The 22,307-nt window shown below is 32.1% G+C and overlaps 1 protein-coding gene across 1 annotated transcript; it reads left to right on the plus strand.

The window, feature by feature from the left end:
* The first annotated feature begins 3,722 nt into the window (after window positions 1-3,722).
* LOC129987779 (uncharacterized) lies at window positions 3,723-17,199 on the plus strand. The gene is made up of 6 exons (XM_056095714.1): window positions 3,723-3,818; window positions 5,523-5,631; window positions 12,291-12,370; window positions 14,660-14,790; window positions 15,578-15,725; window positions 16,756-17,199. Exons 1-6 carry the CDS (start codon window positions 3,723-3,725, stop codon window positions 17,197-17,199), a joined length of 1,008 nt encoding a protein of 335 aa, XP_055951689.1.
* Window positions 17,200-22,307: the final 5,108 nt, after the last annotated feature.

Raw genomic sequence — 22,307 nt, forward strand, 5'->3', positions numbered from 1 at the left:
AAGATCGAAAAGTACTGAAAAAGAAGCCCAGGTGTGTCATACAATTTTATATTAATTTATTGCATTTCAAAAAAAGCATTTTTCCTGGATGCTCAGTTGCTGAAATGTTGGTAAAAAAGAGTGCCCGGTTTTAAAACCAGCATCAAATAGGTATTTTAATTTAGATAATTAGCTATATTAATGTGTCGTTTGGATGTTACCAGAAATGTATTTCGCCATTTTGAAATGTGCTGAAAAGGAAAATTAATTTTTCCACACCACAGCTCTGATCTAATTTTCTTTCATTTATTCCAAAAACCGCATGCATGGCTAAATTTCAGCGGACTACGACATCGAAATTCTAACTATCTTCGATAAACAACGATTAATTTCGATAAACAACACAACACGTTGATAGGTATTCCAATAAGCTTTGTTTATCAACTGATAGACATTAGTTGAATTCTGTAAGAGAACTGGGGCATTTTGTACCTTTAAGAAACGATTTTTGGATTTTAGGCATATAAAATACGAAACATTTAACCGATTTCAAAAATGAGTTGTATATATAAATTTAATTAGCTGGAGGCTAAACTTTCTAGTATACTCTCTAATGCAGATGCTAAGCCAGAGAACACCTTGCGTATTCACACCTGATATTAACTTTTGGCGTGAATTTAGCATTTTTACTGAATCTGTCTGTGATCCTTGGCGAGTCTTTTGGTGAATAACCCCTGACACGGGTTAATGGTATCTTGAAATCAAATTTGTCCCTTAGACACATTTTTCTCTACCGATTGAAAGCAAAATTGGATGTAGGATTTCATTTAATTACGAAGTCACATACCAAAGTTGTTATACCGGGTGTCCCCTAAATTTGTAAATACTTTAAAAATTCATAAAAATTGAAGGCATTAGTATATTTTAATGCGGTTTGCGAAACTGTTATTCTCATGAAGGGGGATTTTTTTTCATACAAAAAAAAGTTCAAAAATTTGTCGATAGAGGGCGCTAAATACAAGCAAAACATGCAATTCTACGGGAAAAATACTTTTATTTGCATGCAATCAATTGTTTACATGCCTATCACACCAGTACTACAGTACTTGTTCTATGTGTCCGCCATCACCACAAATAACAGTTTGGAAGCGGGAGACAACACTGGTAACTGAATCATACAGCATATCCGGATGAATGCATGAGATTTCATGGCTTCCTTTAGCTGCACTAACGAAGTTGGCCTATGGCGGTACACCCGAGACTTAAGGTAACCCCATAGCCAAAAATCAAGGGCTGTTAAATCTGGTGAGCGTGGGGGCCATTCATGTGTAAAGTGACGGCTGATTATCCATTCTTCATTAAAAGTTCTTCTCAAAAATGCCTTCACTTCGGTGTCGATGTGAGGAGGTGCCCCGTCTTGCATGAATGTCACTGTGTCAAGGACATCGTGTTCCAACAAGGACGGTATCACTTCCTTCTGTAACATTTCCAAGTAACTTGTTCCATTAACTGAATATGTCTTCCATCCTGATTTTTTACAGGGATTTTCAAAGAAAAATTGCCTACAATAATGGATGCAGTGAAACCACACCAAACAGTAACCCGTGGTGAATGCAGGAGTTTCTCAGTGTAAGCATGTGGATCCTCATGTGCCCATATTCTACAGTTATGGGTATTAACTGCTCCATACAAAGCAAAATGAGCCTCATCTGTCCACAATATTTTCAGCAGCCATCGCGGATCATCTTCAATTTTCGCCACATCCCGATTTGAGAATTCCAATGTCTTAGCTGTATCATTTGGTAAGAGCTGATGTAACGATTGCAATTTGTATGGGTACAATTGCAATACACCATGAAGGATACAGTACACCGAAATCTTTGGTATACCAGTTATTTGTGCCACTTCTCGTGCGCTACTGACTGCACTTGTAGACTGTTCCCTTAGCGTGTCCATTTGCGAAGAGACATCGGGGGTACGGACTGTTGTTAAACGAGGTGCACCACTGCGTGGCCGATGACACAAACTTCCAGTTTCTTCGAAACGGCGTACTAGGGAAACAAGTCCAGCAGGAGTGATCGGACCTGAACCTTTCTTGAATCTTTTCTGGGTCCTAAGCTTTCGTAAGGATTCAGCCGCCGATTCGTTGCTGACATAAAACAACTTTACCAATAGTGCTTTATCCACCAGTGTCAACATCTTAATACAAACCTTATGCAAACCTTTAGAAATGATGTGTCAATCGCTCACTCTGCCTTTCATAAGACTTTAATATGCATATTTCTACTGATTTGCTTGTGTGCAGCGCCCTCTATTGACAAATTTTTGAATTATTTTTTTTTCTGTATCAAAAAAAAAAAAAAAATACCCCTTCATGAGAATAATATTTTCGCAAACCGCATTCAAATATACCCAGTCCTTCAATTTTTATGAATTTTTAAAGTATTTACAAATTTATGGGACAGCCGGTATTTAAGTCATTGTGTTTTTGAGCTAACATTTAACTTCTTGCTGGATTTGGCTCAACATTTAACAGGTGTCTGCATCCTAGATACTACATCCTCGTACTGAATTTTATTCATTTCTCTTCGTTTTGCAGCTATCATGTTAACTTTTATTCGAATAATCGGGCAGACAGACTTCCTCTAAACGTAGTTTGCTCAAAATTTGATAGAATCTACAAATTTAGTATCAAGACCGTATACCAAATTTCAGACTAGCTCAAAGCGCCTTTGAGTTGTCTTTTTTTCACGGACAGACATAACGCCCAAAAATTTGTCTTTCGAACTCAGAGAAAGTTAAATAAACATTTTTCTGAAATATGCTTTTTTAAATTTAGGTCCTCATGCATGTTTTTTTTTTTTCTTCATTGCATAAACACGTGATTCTGCACTATAACTAGCACCTGAAAAATTTATTTTGATTTCTTTTTACACAATGGCATATCTTTAAGAAGCTATTTATAATGAAAAATATAATGTGTCTTTTCTATTTTTCAAGATATGTGATAAGAAATGTTATTTTTTTATAAAATTCAATGAACGTGTATTAAAGTGAAAACAAGTTTATTTGCATATTATGCTAATTTTGGAATGATTTCATTCTGAATTGTTTTCCCTCAGCATAGCAATTTGCGAACTTGCTATTTTTCGCCTCGCATTTTCAATTTACTGTTAAAAACAAATAATTTAAGAACAAAAGTCCTTATATTGCCTTATAAGGAACATGTCACATTCTTTCTGTTTATAAGATATTTTACTAGGAAAAAAATCCCGAAATTTCCGATTTCAATTTCGAACGATTTTCACTATCAACAAAGTCCAAATTCCCTTAAACAAAAAGAAAAGTTCCGAAATAGCTTCATAATTAAAATTTTCTATCTAATTTGCAAAAAAATAGTTAATTGCTTATTCTTTTTCTTAAAATTTTTGAATGTAATTAACTTGACGGTAAATTTCGAAAATCTTATTGATTTTCTAATGTATTTCAAATACGTACAGAAAAATTTCGAAATGCTTCAGTCCTTGGAAGTACTACCATTCGAAGTGATGGAAGATACGGAGGTATATGGGCTGGCCGTGAGTGCATTGGCGGAGACCAGACCCCTCAACAAAGGCAGCAAGGTAAGTCCTTATAGAAACATAGTTTGAAGTTTGTCCCTCGAGACATTTTTTAATTATTTTTAAATAATTAAATTATTTTTCCCTACATTCCAGCATCTTTTGACCGAATTCATCGAAGAAATGGCTGATTCTATTCTGAACTTCGAGGTTGCTCATCCTGAAGACAAAAAGATATCAAATGGGCTCTTGGCCAATGTGATGAACAGTTTTTCAAAAGTAGGAAAAAAACTAATTTAGAACTTTTTTGAACAGCTAAGATTGAAGTTGAATTGCTTTTAATTTTTTGATATAACAAGCAAAAAAAAAAAAAAAAATTATAAGAAGAAAGTTAGGTAAAAAAGAGATTTCAAACACTTTCTAAGCCACCTTCTCCTCCACTTACAAACTGCACGAGTTTTATAATACATAAAGAATAAAGAAGAATCCCGAGAGTTCTGTAATCATTGAGCCATCCTATCAGTGTCCATTGAATACGTCTAAACGGAAATTTACTTATTCGAACATCGAACATAAAGGTCAAGTACAGTATGACTGTATGTTTCCTTGCCCTTTTTTTTAAATAATAGGCAAAATTCGAAGAATATTGCTTTGTAAAATTTTGTTGATTTTGGTTGTTTGAATTGATTAATAAAGATGTAATGACAAAGGTATCAAATATAATGATAAAGAAATAAAATTCTGAAACACTTCATCAAAATGATCAGATATAAAAAATAAGCTGAAGGGTTAAAGCTTTTTGAATTATGCTGTTAAATGCATAAAACTAAATCGTAAAACTAACAATCAATGCCTATGCACTGGGAAAAATGAACTGTCGATAGCTCATATAACAATTGAGCCGAAAGTTAATTTACTCACTACGGGCAATCAAAAATACGTTCTTCATGAAATGTTATCAACTGTTTATTAACATTCAAACTTAGCCCAAACGTATTCTGACTCTATGCATTAACACAATCAAAGATTCACTGCACAAATAATCTACATACATACGGAGAAGGATTTCAGCTTTTAAGCGCCGATACGTTGACATGCGCACTTTCGTCGGGCCAGCTTTCATCCATCTACAGATTGAAGAAAAACAATTTCTCTGGCGACGGAAGAGAGAAATAGACGAATGCCACTAACACACAGTTTGTCTTCCAAAATGACATAATCACCTGGAGATCATATTTTATTATGAACAATTGTTGCAACTTTCTTAGGAACATTCAGAAATAAGATAATATAAATAAAAAAATTTCAGAAATAAGTTTATGAATTCCGCTAAGAAAATGTGAAATCCTTGCTTCCGAGGGAAAAATTGCATTATTGTTTTACTTTTGAAAGTTGCCACTTTTAAAAGATAAAATTCCTTTTATTTGCACTTTTCAAAAACAGAAATGAGAAATGAGCTATTTACAAGCGCTCAAAAGTAACTTTAATACGAAGTTGTGGCTCATTCAAGCTCACACTGTGTATAACAATAACCTTCGCAAATAAACAAATAGCATTCGAAACAAAATTATCAGATAATTAGGACTTCTTTACAAAACTTTATAATATATAAAAAAAAACAGCAGGAATTCAGAGGTCAAACAATAGGTTTGAAAAATTTTAAAGACTCGTTTTTTAAGGATGACTTCTAAAAACTCTCTGCTAGAATGCTCTTCGGAATAATCTGAAATTTTTTCGCTTAATTTAGTCAAAAATGTATGTAAATTTTAGATAATTAATCGGTTCTTAATAGTGAAAAATAAAAATGAGTGTTATTAAACATGGACTAATTTTTAATAGTGTAATAGAAAAATAAAAATTAGTGTTATATAACCTTGTCTAATTTTTAATATGTTCCAAATGCGCCTGAAAGAACAGCTCTGTTTTGTCATATTTTGCCATCGGAATTTTGCAACTGATGGAATACTGATTTATTCTTTTCAGAGTATATCCGATGAAATGATTGGAGGTAATTTTCTGGATTCAGAACTAGAAGAGGCTTACGAGTTTTTCAAGTACAACATCACAGAACCGAACTTCTTCATTTTATATGGTAAGGCGTTTAGTGTGCATTTTTTAATTTCTTTGTAAAATTTCACTAAACTTTTGCATTTTAAACTGACTAAATGTTTTATGGAGCTTCATAAATCGAATGACTACAAAAGAAGACTTCTGGATTTTAGATTGAACCTTTCGCTATATGTCAGCCGATGTAAGCTTAAGTTTCGAATCGAAGGCCCTATACCGTTGTCGAAGAGATTCCAAATATCTGTTGCTTGAAGTATCTTCATAAGGAGAACGCAACTGTGGGTTATTCGGTTTGATTGGAGTTTTATCTATTCAGCCGCCATGGTCATTGATTTGAGCCAATAATACACCCCTCAGTGCTGGAATAAATAAATAAATAAATAAAAATCATTGCCTTAATCACTATACCCCCTCCCCCCCCCCAAAAAAAAAGGAAAGTACCATATTATTTCATTTTTGGCAAGGAAAAGTTTGAAAAAACGGCCATTGCATATTTACTGCATCATTTATTCATGTACACGGAATATACTTTCGTGTTAAGAGATCTTCTTTTGAATTATATAACTGACTGTTTTCCACTATCTGGCACAGGACTGAAAACGACTTGACTCAAAATCAAACTTTATTTAATATAATGAGTTCACATAATCAAACTCCATAATTGTCTGCATGAAACACTATTAGACATCTGTAGATTGCATTACTCACCTCCATGGCATATATCGAGAAAATAATTTCCTTTCCAAAATCCTTTCATTTTTATATTTAATTAATGAAAATTCTCATATCGTTTAAAGCTTCTTTTCTACCGAAAATTACCTCGAAAAATTCTCTACCATCCATTTTAGTGACTCTAAATCCAACAAACTCCTATGTAGAACATCAAGATACGCCTTCATTTTAATTATCAGTTGAGGTCCAGTAGAAAGTAGTAGTCAATTCAGAAATTCAGAGTCAATCTATCTTATGATAGGGAACATCAAAACTAATGAATGGAAATAAATCACGAGGTTTGAGTGACGCTTATTTTTTGCTAAGATATATTTTCTCTCATATAAATTGTATATCTACTGTATTAGAAGCTCACACAAATTCAGCTGAAATTGTGTCACTTTTGGTAATAATTTGGTTTTGTGTCGTATGAAATTAAGTGGAGGACTGCAATGAGGATGCAGTAATGTAAAGTTATCTCGAAAACTTTGAGGATCGAATAGCAATTGAAATGGAGTAAGCATTATCCATGTTTTGATAGTTTAACCAGGGGCGATCACGTGGATAATTGAGTCTCGATTATCGTCGCGAAAAGAAAGAAGATTGCTTATAGATTGATTTGGAATGACATAATACTTTATATTCGTTTTATTATGTTTGTATTTTTTAGGCAGGATGTGATTATTCCAGAACATTGTTCTGTATAAAAGTACACCGATAACAAGTGACCAGTTATAACAGGGAATTTTATATTGTTGTCTAAATAGCATCAATAATTCCGAGAATACAAGACAATTCATGTAAATTTAACCTGCTTTCGTAACTGTGAAGAAACTTAGAAAGCTTTCATCATTATAAATACCGTAATAATACAAGCCGTTTTCACAAATTTCATTGGATATTTTGTTCCTTTTCCCACATCGGTAAGCTATTCACACTCAGAATTTCCCCAAGCTAAATACTATTTCTCTTTCCATCTTTGCAAAGTTCTTAAAAGCCGATGAAAAAGAATTCTTAATCCAAACAGGTAGATATAATGGGATATTAAAGCATTTCAAGAGGAGTGTAAAGTTATTATCAAAACATTTTAATATATAATATGTAAAACAATAGTGCATTGTGAAGCGTTTGTTGAGTTATTACATTTCGGTTGTTACTGTCGTGGGTCTTCAACATCCTCTTTCCCCTTTTTGGAAGCGATTTTTAAGTTTTTGTCGTGTAGAGTTTACCTTCTAGGCGCCACCCAGTTTCCCAGAAGGTGCAAGCTAATAAAGTGCGTAGAATGCCATTCGAGCAACATTTTTGCAATGAATTATTTTTCACAATCGGCGATAGCATTAAGGAAAATCTCTTACTGCAAAAATTCGTCGTTAAGATGCTGCATTTATGTTCCCAGGTTATCACTTCACTTAGCTTATTCCATTCTAACTTTATTAGCTGCAAGAGGATGCCGGTTTGCATAAGTGAAATGAGTGTATGTGATTGAGAAATGCATCACTGCAAACAACTTATTACAGAAGAGAAAGAATGGAAAAACCAAGAAATGCAGAAATGCAAACAAATAAATGCAGAAAAAAAATCATATAAAAATAAGAAAGTGCCAAATGTTTCATCAAAGGCAAAAATAATGCTATAAAAAGTAACTATTATAATTTGGATTACGAAATTTCTTTTTTCTTAATACTTAAAGGTTAACATAGAGTTCTATGAAAAAAGTGTCCATAAAGAAAATGCCATTCCTACTAAGCCACAACGTCATATGCCACAAACCATACATGTAGAAGAACGGATGAAATGTTGATACAACAGCTGAAACGACCAGCTGCAAATGACAATGTATGTCACCGTACTAGGTTTTGTGTATATAAAATGTGACACATAGCATTTGAATATAACAATGACCGTCTGCATAAAGTATAAATATCTAGAATAGGTATGAATATTTGAATTAATGCTGAAATAGAAATGCATACACTTTCCCGTTGTCTAAAGAATTAAAATAGTGTATTTCTATTTAGACACATTGAATTTCTTTTATATATTTCATAAATTTGATCCTTAACTCGGCAATCATTCACTCACTGAAAGCTAATTAGGTTTATTCTTACAAATAAAATAATGATACTATAAAAATAGCTTGAAAATATCCCTAAATCTCTATTAATAATAAAGGACTAAGTACATTTCGATACTATACATGAAAGATAATTATCTGTACTTATATAAAGCTTAATTATTTGTGTGTGTTTTGGCGCTCTACAGGCCAGGCCATTTGACCTGGTCTTTGGATTTATATTATTGTCTTTTTAATGATACCAATTTAATAGTCGAGCAAATTTTTGATAATTTTAGCAATTTTTAAAAATATATGTATTTTGCTTACTTTCTAACAATAGATTACATTGTAGCCCTGAAATTCAAACCCTTTTCTTTGTTATCAAATATTTAATAATGTCATTTTATTCTATTGTTGCAAATGAAAGAAGATTGATTCTATTTATTGTCTGTGTAGTTTACGAGGCAAATGAAAAAGTGATTTCGATATTGCTGTATTTAGAAGATAAATGAATCACATATTCATTTTTAATAGCACTACGAAGTCATTAGAAAGGCTCACGGACACAATAAATAGAGCGTATATAATTCAATTAAAATAAACGCAGCTTTAATGTCTCATAATTTAGTGGAATCATAGACATAAATTATATCTATAAGATTTAAAGAACATTGAATCTAACAAATATTCCCGTCGAACCAACTGTCTCCAAACACGACGAGCATTTCATGTGCCAGCTGAGGCGGCTCATTATTTATTGTCGAATGGCATATATAAACAAACCACGCTTCGGATTATTCTATCGAATACTTGCACTTAATGCCAGGTTTCGATTTGTTAATTAATGGACAAGCTGTAAAATATTATTAGAAATGTTCGAAAAATAAATTTACCCTTCATCAGAGGACAAAAATTTAAACGAAATCAAGGTTTTGGCGTCAAACAGAAAATTTAATCCAGTGCGAAATGAGGCACAACCGTCGCCAGGCAGGTAATCGCTATGACCTGCCTCGCTAAAGAATAAAATCCGTTATTTCATACAAAGTAGTAAATTACTCCATGAAATAACCAATGAACCATGAACCGTTATTTCATGAAATAAATCTTGCCTATTTCAATGATAACACATATATATTATTTTAATTTACCCTGACAATCATTTGAGCTGGACTGATTCCAACCGTATGTTTCAGTCTTGTCAAATAACAGGGAACTTTTAATAAATGCGCCACGTTTCAACAGTATAACAGCCAAAGAAGGCAAAGACTCTGTGCAAACTAACTGGCGATGAATGACGACTCGTCTATACTTATATATAAAGCTCAATGTGTGTGTGTGTGTGTGTGTGTGTGTGTGTGTGTGTATTGGCCCTCTACAGAAAAGACCATTTGACCTACAGCTACCAAATTTGGTACATGTATACCTTAGAGGTCGGAAATGTGCGCCTGGGGTCCCTTTTTTTGAATTTTTAATTAGAATTTTAATTATTAATTAAAAACTAACTTTCCCGCCAAAAAATCTTCAATTTTCCCCACCGCCAAATGAGTAAGGCTTCAGTTTTTTTCCCCCAACAATAATGAGGCTAGGGTTAACATTTTCCGGCCGATTATTTCAAGCGATTTTATTTATTTTCTTAATGTTTGATGCATTTAAAATTAAACATTGTTAATGAATCGATCTTTCAGATTCATTCTGAAGTTCATTTGATTTAAAATAACACAGAATAAAGGAAATTAAAAATGTCTAATCTGCATAGCGTTACCCCAATTGGCGTAGAAAAATTCACGCATTTGCGTTACCGTAAATGGCGTTGAAAATTCACGCGTGCGCATTGTGTTCTGATTGTTGTGACTGACTGCGGACTTGATTGAAATTATTTTTAGGTTAGTTGCATGCTTTTGTAATTAAATTGTATTTATGTTATTTTAAGTTCATCGTTTTTTAAGTAATTTTTTTACCTGTTTTCGACCGATTATTTTAAACGATTCTGTTTATTTTCTTAGTGTTTGATGCATTTAAAATTAAACATTGTTAATTAATAGACCTGCTCATGATGAATATGAAAAAATTTTGTTGACAAATTCTTGAGATATTACATAAATTTAGAAAGATATTCTTTAGTGCCCATAAGGTTTAAATGCTCAGTGATTCTGTTTTTAGTAATCATATTACAAAAAAAAAAATGCTTTGTTTCAGTAAAAAATATTATTAAATTAATTGCAGATTAATCATTTCCACTTTAAAATAAATCATAAATTCTACAAGAGCTAACAGAAAATTAGAGAGATACAGATTACGTTATGACTGAAGGCCTTTATAATATTATAAATGAATTGAAATTTTAAATTTTAAAATATTTTAATGAAGAAGCTATTAAAGTAGGAATTACATAAAATATTTAATTTTTCAAATTTTAACGAGCATTAAGATAGGCGAACCGACTGGTGGCCAAAGGCGGCTAGTACTTAATATTACTGTATGCGAAACATATATATTTACAAATAAGGTGGAAATATGCACCAAGAATTTTTTTAAATTTTAATTATTCAAAAATGTAGCTAGATTTTGGTGATTATCAGAAAAGACTTCTGTAAATACTATAATCCCCAAATGATGTTTCACCATCTTAAAACTAAAAAAAAAAAAAAATCGTCTTTTTAGTGTAACCAGTATAGTTGCAAGACAACTTTTTTGTCTAATTATAATAATTTTTTAAAATGTTTTAAATATATTTTAGGATTTTACATTTAATTGTTTCAATAAAAATCTAATCAGTTTCAAAATAATTCAGTACAAATAATTCATCTTGAGTACATCTCTTCCATTGTTGATTCTCAAGGCATGAAAGCTTATCTTAACAAATTGAGTCAGTTTCCGTTTAATCTATACTTTCAATAAAAAATTTTATTTTTCTTACAGTTAAAGTTTAATTTCTAAAGTTAACAAGGATAAAAAAATTTTAAGATTGTTCTATTTTTAAACATTACTAATTTTGATATTTGGATGTATAAAGATTATACTAATAGCACGAGAAATGCTCCAAAACATCAGTTCTGTTTAGTAATATTTTCATAATTTAACTTGCAAATAGCAAAATAACTTGAAAAATAGCAAAATCTCCATCCATTTGTAATTAATTAAAATTCAAAATAAAAAATTACTATGAAGGGGCCCTTTCCTGACCTCTAAAATATATACGGACCATTTCCTTCGTTTGATAAAATATTCAAGAATTTAACACTTTTCTACTCATTTGCTTTTACTCGGATTATTGCATGATTCTTCAAAAAGAACCAATTAATGAATTATTATAAATAAAGAAATGTTTTAAAGAATGTCCTGATGAGTGCCATATGTTATATTATATAATGCATTCATGGCTTCTTTCTTTTTAATCTTAGTGCATTAAAAATTTTTAGTTTCTTTTGTTTACTTTGACAAGCTAGAAATGAAACCAAAAGACTATCTGCCAAATACCATCTTATTTGGAGACAGATCTTTAGAAAAGGTCATCAGCTTCAAAATTTTGTTTGGAAATCTTTGAAGGTTTTACAAGAACGTTGGAGAACGTTGCAATGCTTTTACACTCTTTTGTTTCAAATACTTTATTTCATGTTTGTAGAAATAGAATTTTGTCATCTCAGAAGCTAGAGATTGAAATTTTATGTTCTGTGTTCTCGTTGGCGATTATCAAGTAATAGATTCTTTAATTGAATTTTAATATCCTTCAGTGGCATTAATTGGTAATAAATTGATATAAAAGTGCTTTCAAGATTCTATAATAAATATTTATAATCGTTAATTATAAATAAAAAATAGATGATAAAAAATAAGTCTTTTTAGTCTACAAATAAAGACTATGTTTTTAAAAATACTTTTATAAAACTTACTTATTCTCTGAATTATTTTTAATTTAGTGAATGGAAGTCGCTGGGAAGTTGAGGAAAGAGTGCGTGAGACAAAAGTGGAAGGAGCTAAAAATGCTACTCAAGGGGAGGTAGGTTCATTGAGTTCATGAAGTCAATTTCTCTTCGAAAAAAGTAACAATTTTCTTATAGGACTTTTAAAAATTAGTTAGCTATTAAAAATTAGTTAGTTAGTTGCACAGCATTGCTTTTATGTAACCAACTTTATAAGTTAGTTCTTAAATATAGTTCTTTATATTTTTAAAGAACTATTAATTAATGAATATAATTCTAACACAACTTATATTTTAAAGAACACGGGGAAAAAGGAATTAGATAAAAGAATGCTAGCTTTCGCAAAAAAACAAAAACAAAAGACTTGCTCTCTAAGCTATGCTTATTTATTCCCAACAGTTAAATTTCATAAAAGTCCATTAAAATTCAGATTCGTGACTTGTAGCACTAGCAGCTGTAATTACTATACTATCGAAATTGCTAATGATAAAACAATAGTGGGTATGTACGATAAAAGGGATGAATTCAACTTTAAAATATCGAAACTGTGTAATTATCATTCTAATCTAAACTCACAAATTTTCGAAAATCTAATTTTCTCACAATTTCACATGATCAAAAGGGTTTGTAATAACAAAATTTCCTATATTGAAGCATCAAATAACCTCATTAAAAATTTAACTAATAATGAATTTCCCAGAAACTACTGCAGTATCAATTTTTTTTTCTAATTAAACAGGGAATGATTTGGGATTAATCCTTTACCTAAAATAAAAATAGACCTTCCGTTGCATATTAGACAACTCAATAGGTGGCTCTGAGACCCTCAAATTATTTTTTTACCTTGAATGCGTTAGCTTGGAAGTTTAGAGCGCGGGTAACACAACGGGAAAGCTTAAAAAAAATTTTTTTGAGTGCTTCTGGTATGTGCTTTCCTTTTTATTTCATAACTGGTTTGAGTGTTATTATATGGTTATTTTATGTTATTGTATTTTTGCTTATTAGTGGACGTATTCTTCTAATTTATTGTTTTGTGTTTTTCTTTTCTGTTAAAATGGTATATCTCTTAAGCCTAATTTCAGGGGATTTTCGGGTCACGAAGAATCGGTAATTGGACTGTTTAGTCTGCATTCATTCACAGAAAAAATCCCTTTTTTTTTTAATCCCTGCCTTAGGGTGACCCTTGAGAAAGTCTTCAGGCCAGATTCTTTTTATTTGGTTTAATTTTGATTTTTCCTATTAACTTGGTTTTTATTACTTATGTATCAATTCATCTGTGTTTTAGTAGTAGCTGCATTTGCGCTCGCTAAATACTATGGTGCTTTTTCTGTTCTTTTTTTGGTTTTAGTTTGAATAAGAAATAATTTTTAGTTGCGATTCCGAAATTATTTATTTCGTTTCCAAATTTTTTTTTTAAATTTTAGATATGGTTACTTTATATATATATATATATATATATATATATATATATATATATATATATATATATATATATATATATATATATATATATATATATATATATATATATATATATATATCTTTCAGAAATAGGTGCAAGGAATAATTATTTTGTTATGCTTTTCTATTAAATAATGCTAAAATATAAATCGGAAATTAATTTTTTTTGTTTAATACAATTAAATCCTTTACACGATTGGTTAAAGGAACGTCTGCGAATCATGCAAAAATTACATTGTTACGGATTTTTTATTTAATAATTTTATTAGATAAAATTGTGTAATAAAAAAAAGGAAACTGGTGATAAATTAGTTGATCTTTCGTAGGGAAACTGAACTGAAAGGACATTGCTTGTGTTTTCCCCCATGTTTACAATATGTCCCATTTTTGCTGCTTTATGCAAAAGATACTGTTAGCAAAAGAATCTTGACTTCCTTCATAAGATTTTTTTAACTATATTTTGGAAAACGTGAATAATGCCAATAAAAGAAATATCATTCCGTGCCATTTTATCCGGACAAACGAATGGGAGAAAATCGAAAATTAAATTTTGAAAAGTTACTAAAGCTATAAATGAGATTTTTAACCGTTTGACTACCAACCGGACATATACATCCCATTAATCTTTTAAAATCAGCTTAAATAGTTCTAAGTGAAATTATTTTTTTGCTGGTGGTGGTGGGGGAGGGTGTATTTGGCCATCATGTCCTAGCAACGGAAGTTTAAAAACATTTGAAAAAATCGAATGGATTTGTCCAATACAGAAGCTATTATCTTCATTTTCTACGCGACTACAAATAAAAATTTTTTTAAAAATTGGTCGTCAAAGGGTTAAGATAATTCTAACGAATGAACAGTAATTATGTGCATCGAACTGCCTGAAATGTTCTGTCATCTGCCCTCAGGTTCATGAACAAACGGAACTCATGAAGAACATAACGAACAGAATGAAGATGTCCATAGCCAAAGACCTGATGGTGGGGGAAAATCCTCTGGTGGTTGAGGCCACTTCCGGATTTCAAATGAAAGTCGAAAAGTATGAACTTCGCAGTTAATCTTCACATTTTGTTAAAAAAATTATTCTTATATCGAAATTAATTTTGATTTTATAGATATAAACTTGTTACCCGGAGATATTTGATTTCTTTTAAAGAAAATTATCATAACTAATTTACTTACTTGCAATTTAAATGGCCAAAAACTATCTGTGACAATTTTTATTAGATTTAGATTAAATGTTTTATAACTTCGCAATTAGAAAAGTTTTGTTTACATTTTACTGTTAGAATTGAATTCTTATTATATTGATTTTAAAATGCCCTTACTTTATTTTAAACATATCTACGATTCATTGGATAAAAATGGAGATAAACATTAAGGATAAAACATATTTCTTTGAATAAAAATATTAAAGTGTATGATATATATTTAAAATGAACTTTAAAAAATACTATTCTGAAATTTCTTCTCAATTTCTATACATTTTTTTCCTTGGAAAATGCAGGTTGATCATTCTGCAGGTAGGCTTTGGCTCATTAATATAGGCTGTGAGTTAACACTGTGGTGAAAGAAGAAAGAGTATTCAGTTCGAAATCAAACTTTCACACTAACAGTGAACTATCAGCTTGGAATAACACAACAAATTATAAAACACATAATTATCATATTTGACACAAGTTATAAAAAACAGTGTGAATATAATTTAGGTGGACATTAGATGAAATATTTATAATAATTCGTAATGAGCATTGAGAAACTTTTCGAAACAAAATAATCAGCAGAAAAATCGTCTCCTTTCCTGATGCTTTTGCTTGTTTGTGTAGGAGGCATGTCGATGAAGTGTCACGTGAAACCATCGAAAACGAAGGAACGTCCGTTACCTTGCCGAGCTCTTGCGTTTTGCTGGGAAGGCCAAAAGACTGTCGGGAAAGCAGAGCGGCGGAATCGGAGTCCTCTTCCGTTGGATTAGTGGTATGTCACCGTTTCCCAACAGCCGAAGTGAAGCACAAAATTCAGTACTGCGCAGCTTTATTTCTCCTTTGTTTTTTAATTTCCCATGATCTCTGCATTGAAGTATAATGACTTCAATGCAGGAATCAAAAACATTCAGCTTTTATTTATTTTTTTCTTATAAACAGCGCGCTTTTTTATAAAATTCGCTCCTGATGAACTCGGCTACTTTGCTCGGGGCATGCCATACACAATGAAGATTCCACACTGACACTTTTCATTGCTCTTTCGAAATACACCAAAAATAATTCAATATTATTAATTTTTGAATCGAAGTTTCGCAGCTGCTCTTGTTATTCGATCTTTGGTTTGTATGACGAGTTAATTATTGTATGCCAACATTTTGGCTTCAACTTTTAGGCTTTTCAACGTAGTTCATATTGTCGTATAGTTTCTTCCACAACATATCTTCCAGCAACTTTTCTTCTATTATTTAAATTAGATAGAATTCTTGGTACAGAAGTAGTTTTAAATCTGAATATGCCTTGTGGAAAGAAATATTCTTAAATGACAAAATAGGAAGGAAAAAAAAAACCAGATGAACTTACCTGTAGTCTTTAATAACAAATTAACAATAGCAACCGTATGGAATAAAGCACGAAAACAAGAACGAAGAAAATGAACCATTACTCAACGCGAATCCACTTATCATGTAAAATTTTATATAGTAGCTCATCTAATAGACAATAATAATAACTCATTTACATTTTTTAAAAATTCATTAAAATAATTAACACCACAACCATCCCTGAACTAAGACAGTTGTGATTGTGACAGTAAAGTAGCTCTATACAGCCAACGCTAACAGATAGCATGCTAGAAAAGGTTCAATAAGAATTAATTGATACAGATGATTATGCCATGAAATAAAAGATCATACTAACTATTATCAATGCATGTATTCAAAATTTCGATGCATTTCTTCTTGAAATATGTATATTTCAAATAAATACAGCAAAATAATTTTTTTAAATGCCTTTTTATTTTTTAGGTAGTGAAATGGTCTGGAATCCTTGAAACCGAAGGCACGGAGGACGTGAACCTCAGCGCCGATTCAAACACGTTGGATTTTTCCCTCACAAACAGAGATGGAAACAGCACTCTGGAGGTGAGGAACACCCCCGAACCATTTGAGATTTGTCTCGGGGTGTCTCAGTCTTCCGGGGACAAGGCAGGAAACAGGCTGAGGCATGTGGTACCTTCGTTCGGCGACAAGGACGGTTTCCTAGTCTATCATCAACTAACCATTGATACGAGTAGCCCTGCGGTCAGAGTGGAATTTGTTCCAGATGAGAAATCTTCGCCCTTCGTATTCTTCTATGGAATTGGATACAAGCCTTCCCTTTTGATTTACGATGACAGAGTGTTCTTAGCTGACTTGCAACCTGAAGGAGGTAAGGTGAAAATAGTTCCTACTGCTTGTCAAAGGAAATAATATCTTTTTATGTATTGGCGACGCAAGATAATCTCGAAATCTCTTCGTATACTTAGTATTGTCAATTCATCGGCTGCCTAGTCCTAGAATGTATCTAGTTTATTCAAAATACATTCTGATATGGAAAAAAAAATACATAACAATTTTATAACATCAAATTGTTGTATTAACCATCCAAACAGACCACTATATTGTTGCTAATAGGCACTCGGTTATTGGACCATATAAGTGAGGAGAAGGTGGAAAAGTTACAGCTAGGATTTTTAAATAAAATATTAATATGAGCTGAAAAAGTTTAGTTAAAATTCTAAATAATTTTTCAGTACTTATACAATTAGCTGAAGAATGCTAAGATGATTTAATTAGGTAAAAAATAAATTTTAAAAGGTCTAAATTTAAGAAATTATCTTAATTTATTTCTTCAATTTGAAAGGAATTTTTGTAATTTCTCTTTAGTATCTTTTATACAAAAAGGGAATGCTCGGTAAAAATTTCAGTATTGTTTTTCAAACAATGTCAAGAAAAAGTACTGATTTTTCAGAACTCATGGAAAGAAAAAGCCCCCTTTTTTTAAATTGCTGTTCAACTATTTCAAATAGAATTATAATGGTGGATTTCCATAAAAAGTGGTAAAAATTAAATGTAAATGTATCGTAGAGGAATTATACCTCCTCATATAATACAGCATCTTTGTCGGGGAGAAAATACAAACCAAAAACTTAATACTGTATAATTACGGTTGTGTATTCATTTTCCATATTATGATACTTTCATTAAAATTTGACTGGATCGACTGAATTGTATGACAAATAAATTTTAAGGCCCTGGAATCTCGAAGCATAAGACGAATGCATTTAGCATCTGTGTGGAAATCCATCTTTGAGTTTTCATGAAAATTCAGCATGGCTCTAAGCATCGTTTACGAACATCAGTTTATCATCTGAATGTTTGCACAACTTAACAAAATATCACAGATAACAATTGAAGGATGCGATGTACATTAAATATTAAGATAATTTTTTTCTTTAAAATATCGAGTGATCAAGTAGTCTGAAGACATTTAAAAAGAATTCAAAAACTATCATATTGCAAAATTATTTACAGGGTAACCATTCAGTGTATACATTTTTTAAGGGGAAAGGGCAAGAAAAAAAGATCACAACAAAAATCACTGATTAGAGCACTGATATAAGTGCATGAATACATCTACTAAATGAAAGACAATTTTGACATTTTTTATCAAAACAGCAGCAATTCTACATAGCCTCACCCACCACATGATAAACAGACGAATTATAACACCTGCGGCAGCAAGATGCAGCGTGCCAATATATATTAATGATATCTTTCCACGAATATCATCTTTCAATTCCGACTGCATCGAATGTCGTGATCAATAAACGAACGATTTCAAACATCCCTGCAACTATAATTCCATCGAAAGTCAAAAGTGGCATTCGAAGCATCTCTGAGAATTTGCCGTGCTTGCTAATGACTGATTTCCTCCCTGAAGGAAAGCTTTTATTGGATTTGCTATTTGACTTGTTACTCCACCCTGCCTAAATGCTAATGTAGAGACTACCCCCCCCCCCTTCAGAGATCACACCTCAATAATTTTTCAAGAGAAGTCCTATGATTCAATTGTTAGAAATACACACTACTTGAAAGAATGCATTTACAACTGCACTTAGTTCAATTGATTAAACTGATTCATGTAGCTGCAAAATATGATAAGAAATGCTCTGAAAAGGGCTCTCGTCCAAAACTTCATTCAATTAGAGGAATCTAAATGTAAAAGAAATCAAAGAAATACGCACCGAAGTAGAAGTTTAATGAAGAGCGAAAATAGTTTTAACCGTAGCCGAATGGATACTCGCTACGATGTCATTATCATGATGGATGACTATATTTCTCAAAACAGTTTTTAAATTATCTTAAAATTGAAAAAAAAACATTTTTACTGATTAAAAACCTCATTTCCGTACAATTTTTTAAATTTGTTTTTGATAAATTTTTAAAATTTAATTTGGTATACAATTTTCAAAATTTTTCTACCGTAAAGACGAAATTCAAAGTAGGCCCATTCTCCTACCAAAATATTCAACCATGTGTTCCAACTAATGTTTAAAATAATTAGTACATGACATAAAAATTTGCTTTTTTTTAACATCAACTCCAAATAGTTGTCTTTTTACTTTCACTTTTATTGCATAATATATAGACCTTTTAATTTGCACCCACAATAGTGTGTATCGGGTTCATTCAATTAAATTCATGTCTTTTTGTATCAAATAACAAAGCACAGTTTTTAAAGAACCAATCCCATATGAATCGTTTACAGCCTAATAAGTTAATAAATTTGGGCTAGCTATTGAGTTACCAAAGGCGACTAGTTTTATGAAATACCTAAAATCTATTGACTCATTCTGAATTAGATATAAAATTTTAAACTGTGTTCTCTTTCTTTCATACGGTTGAACCTTTTTTATGAAAATAAAACGTCCCTTTTCAATAAAAAACAATACATTTAAGGCTAAAACTATACACTATTTATATAACTTATAAGTTCAAAGTTCCAACTAAGAATGAATGATGAAATTTTTTTTGAAAAATGCTTCAACAAAATAGTGCACATTTATGAGGATTTGAAAATTTTTCTTTCATCTTACTTGCATATCTTTATTTGTTACTATCATTCTATCTAACAATATTTTAATTTTAGGTTTTAAAATAAAATAAAAAATATTTGTTTAGAAAATAAAAAATTACTTCGTGCTTTTAAAAGTTCACAAATTCTTACTTTATCAAGAAAAAAAAAAACTATGGAAATTGTGACACGCCTTGAAATCTTCCTTGTAATACCGGAAGTGACTTTCCTCCAAGAAAAACAGCGCAATCAGGGATTGCAATTTCTTTCCCATTTGCATAACATGATTGCATGTGCATTTGCCATGAGATTCTTAAAAATCTTTACACTAAGCAACCTGCCGTCTTCAGTAAATAAAATTATATTTTCCTTCTAATATTTTCAACATAATTAGAAAAATGTGTCATTATAATGATTTTCTTAAGACTAGTTTTAAAATAAGTTTGATTCATTAAATGTGAACGCGCTGTGTTCAACGACTGCAGCAGCGAGTAAGCTACTCTGTACAATATACACGTGAAGAAAATAAACAACCCATAAGACATTAGTAAGAGATTTTAAAATTTTGACATAGATCAGCCTACGCTCTTCGGTTTCGGGATTTGTGATATTGGTTGTCTCCCTAAAAGAAAAATATAAAAATGGCCGAATTTCTGGAGCCGAAGTACGAAGCTTGTGAAGTGCTTCCAGACTGTTTATGCAATCTAGAACTTCCTCACACTGCCGAGCATGCCCACTGCTTGCCTCGCCAAGTCATGCCAATGTTAAGATTTCCGTCAGAAGAAAAGGAAGAAGACGCGAAGAAAAAGAGAGTTCAGGATCTCTTGTCAGATTTCAACGCCTCTCGATCAGACGACAAGAAGTTAAAGGAAAAGTTCGAAAGAAGAGCCGAAGAGTTGATGAAAGAATTGAAAGCAGAGGAACCGCAATACACATGGCTACCGAGAGAAGACGGACCCGTGGAGAATAGTGGCGATCGACTGAAATATGAGTTAGAACAAAGTCGTTTCCAGTTGGCTGAAATCCGCAACCAAATGCACAGCCTGAAGAGGGAACTTACTCTGTACAGAAAACTCGTCCGCCAAGAGGTCGGTGGGTGCTACGATTTGCATCATTTGATGATGGATAAAAACTGGAAAGGTAGAGCCGAAGAGATTGAGCGCCTCAAGTCTGAAATAGCCCAGCTGGAGTCGAAAGCCTACGGTCACAAGTATTTAAGAAACCCAATCACCATTCCCCAGTACAACCCCCGCTTTCCACGCATTGACGATTTAATTCCCAAGACGCAGGCTGCGGTGCTGAAGAGAGAAGTCATCAAAAGAAAAGAAGATGCCGAAAGCAAACAAGTGTCAACCTTCATGAAGGAATACGGAAACCTTGCCCTCATGTACAAGGCCTCGTCGACCCACAACAAAATCTTGGCGGAAGAATTGAGGTCTTTAAAGGAACAGCTGAACCAACACGAGGCAAAAGCGAAAGACGATCTGGAACTGATAAAGAATTTGACAGCTCACCAAATGCAAATGCGGCAAATGGTCGAACGCGAAGCCCATCTGGCCACACTGGTGGACAGGAAGCAGGATGAAGCCAGTGACTCGGCAACTGAGGAGAAATTCGACGCTGAGAAGTATAAAACTCTGTGGGAAACAAGCGAATATCAGAAACAGTCGCTATATGAGATGGTGAGGGTGTTGACAGAAAGGTTGAATGATGTAATGAAAAAAGCCGACGAAGCAGGTAAGCATTGTCAGGAGAATCAAGAAAAGAAGTGTGAACTTGAAGAACAGCTAGAAGTTCAAAAAGAAGCCCGCTTAGCTTCCGCCAAAGCTGATAAAAAGCCCAAAGCAAAAAAGACTGTCGCAGGGGGGAAGACTCTTCCTGTTGCTGAGCAGTTAGAAGCAGTGAAGGAAGAGAACAAGTTCTTGAAAAATTTCTTGCGCCGAGCGATTGATGCCAAAGAAGAGGACCTCAGGTTGTACAAATTCACAATGAAGAGCATAAGAGAACAATATTTCGAAGCTTTGGAAAAAATCAAAAGGATGAAAGAAGAGCAAGAACAAGCTGTTCCCACTCAAAAATGATTTATCATCATTGTCTACTTCTTAAACGGCTTAACTCCACAATTGTAAAATTTCGAATATATTATACAAGACGTTTTATTTCCCGTTTCATTTATCTATTATATAACTAATACATTTCGCAATTATTTTCTTTTAATAAAAGTAAGTAAATTCCAATTGCATTAAAATATTCTTCTGATTTTGTTATATTATATAATTTTAATTTAAATTTGCTACATTATATATATTAAACTAGCCGCCTTTAGAGACCGGCTTGTTCGCCCAGAATACTGACTTTTCTGCTTGTTTAAATATTAATACTGAATATATTTATTAAAATGTCACCGTTTTATTTCATGAAATATAAGAATTAAATGGAATCCATCTACAAAATATTACTA

This window comes from Argiope bruennichi, chromosome 10 (assembly GCF_947563725.1).
Source record: "Argiope bruennichi chromosome 10, qqArgBrue1.1, whole genome shotgun sequence".
NCBI classification, from domain to species: Eukaryota; Metazoa; Arthropoda; class Arachnida; order Araneae; family Araneidae; genus Argiope; species Argiope bruennichi.

Coding starts and splice junctions, on each gene's coding strand:
- LOC129987779 (XM_056095714.1), top strand. CDS start 3,723: ATGGCTGATTCTATTCTGAACTTCGAGGTTGCTCATCCTGAAGACAAA. Junction 3,819..5,522: donor TGATGAACAGTTTTTCAAAA/GTAGGAAAAAAA, acceptor TATTCTTTTCAG/AGTATATCCGATGAAATGAT. Junction 12,371..14,659: donor AAAATGCTACTCAAGGGGAG/GTAGGTTCATTG, acceptor ATCTGCCCTCAG/GTTCATGAACAAACGGAACT.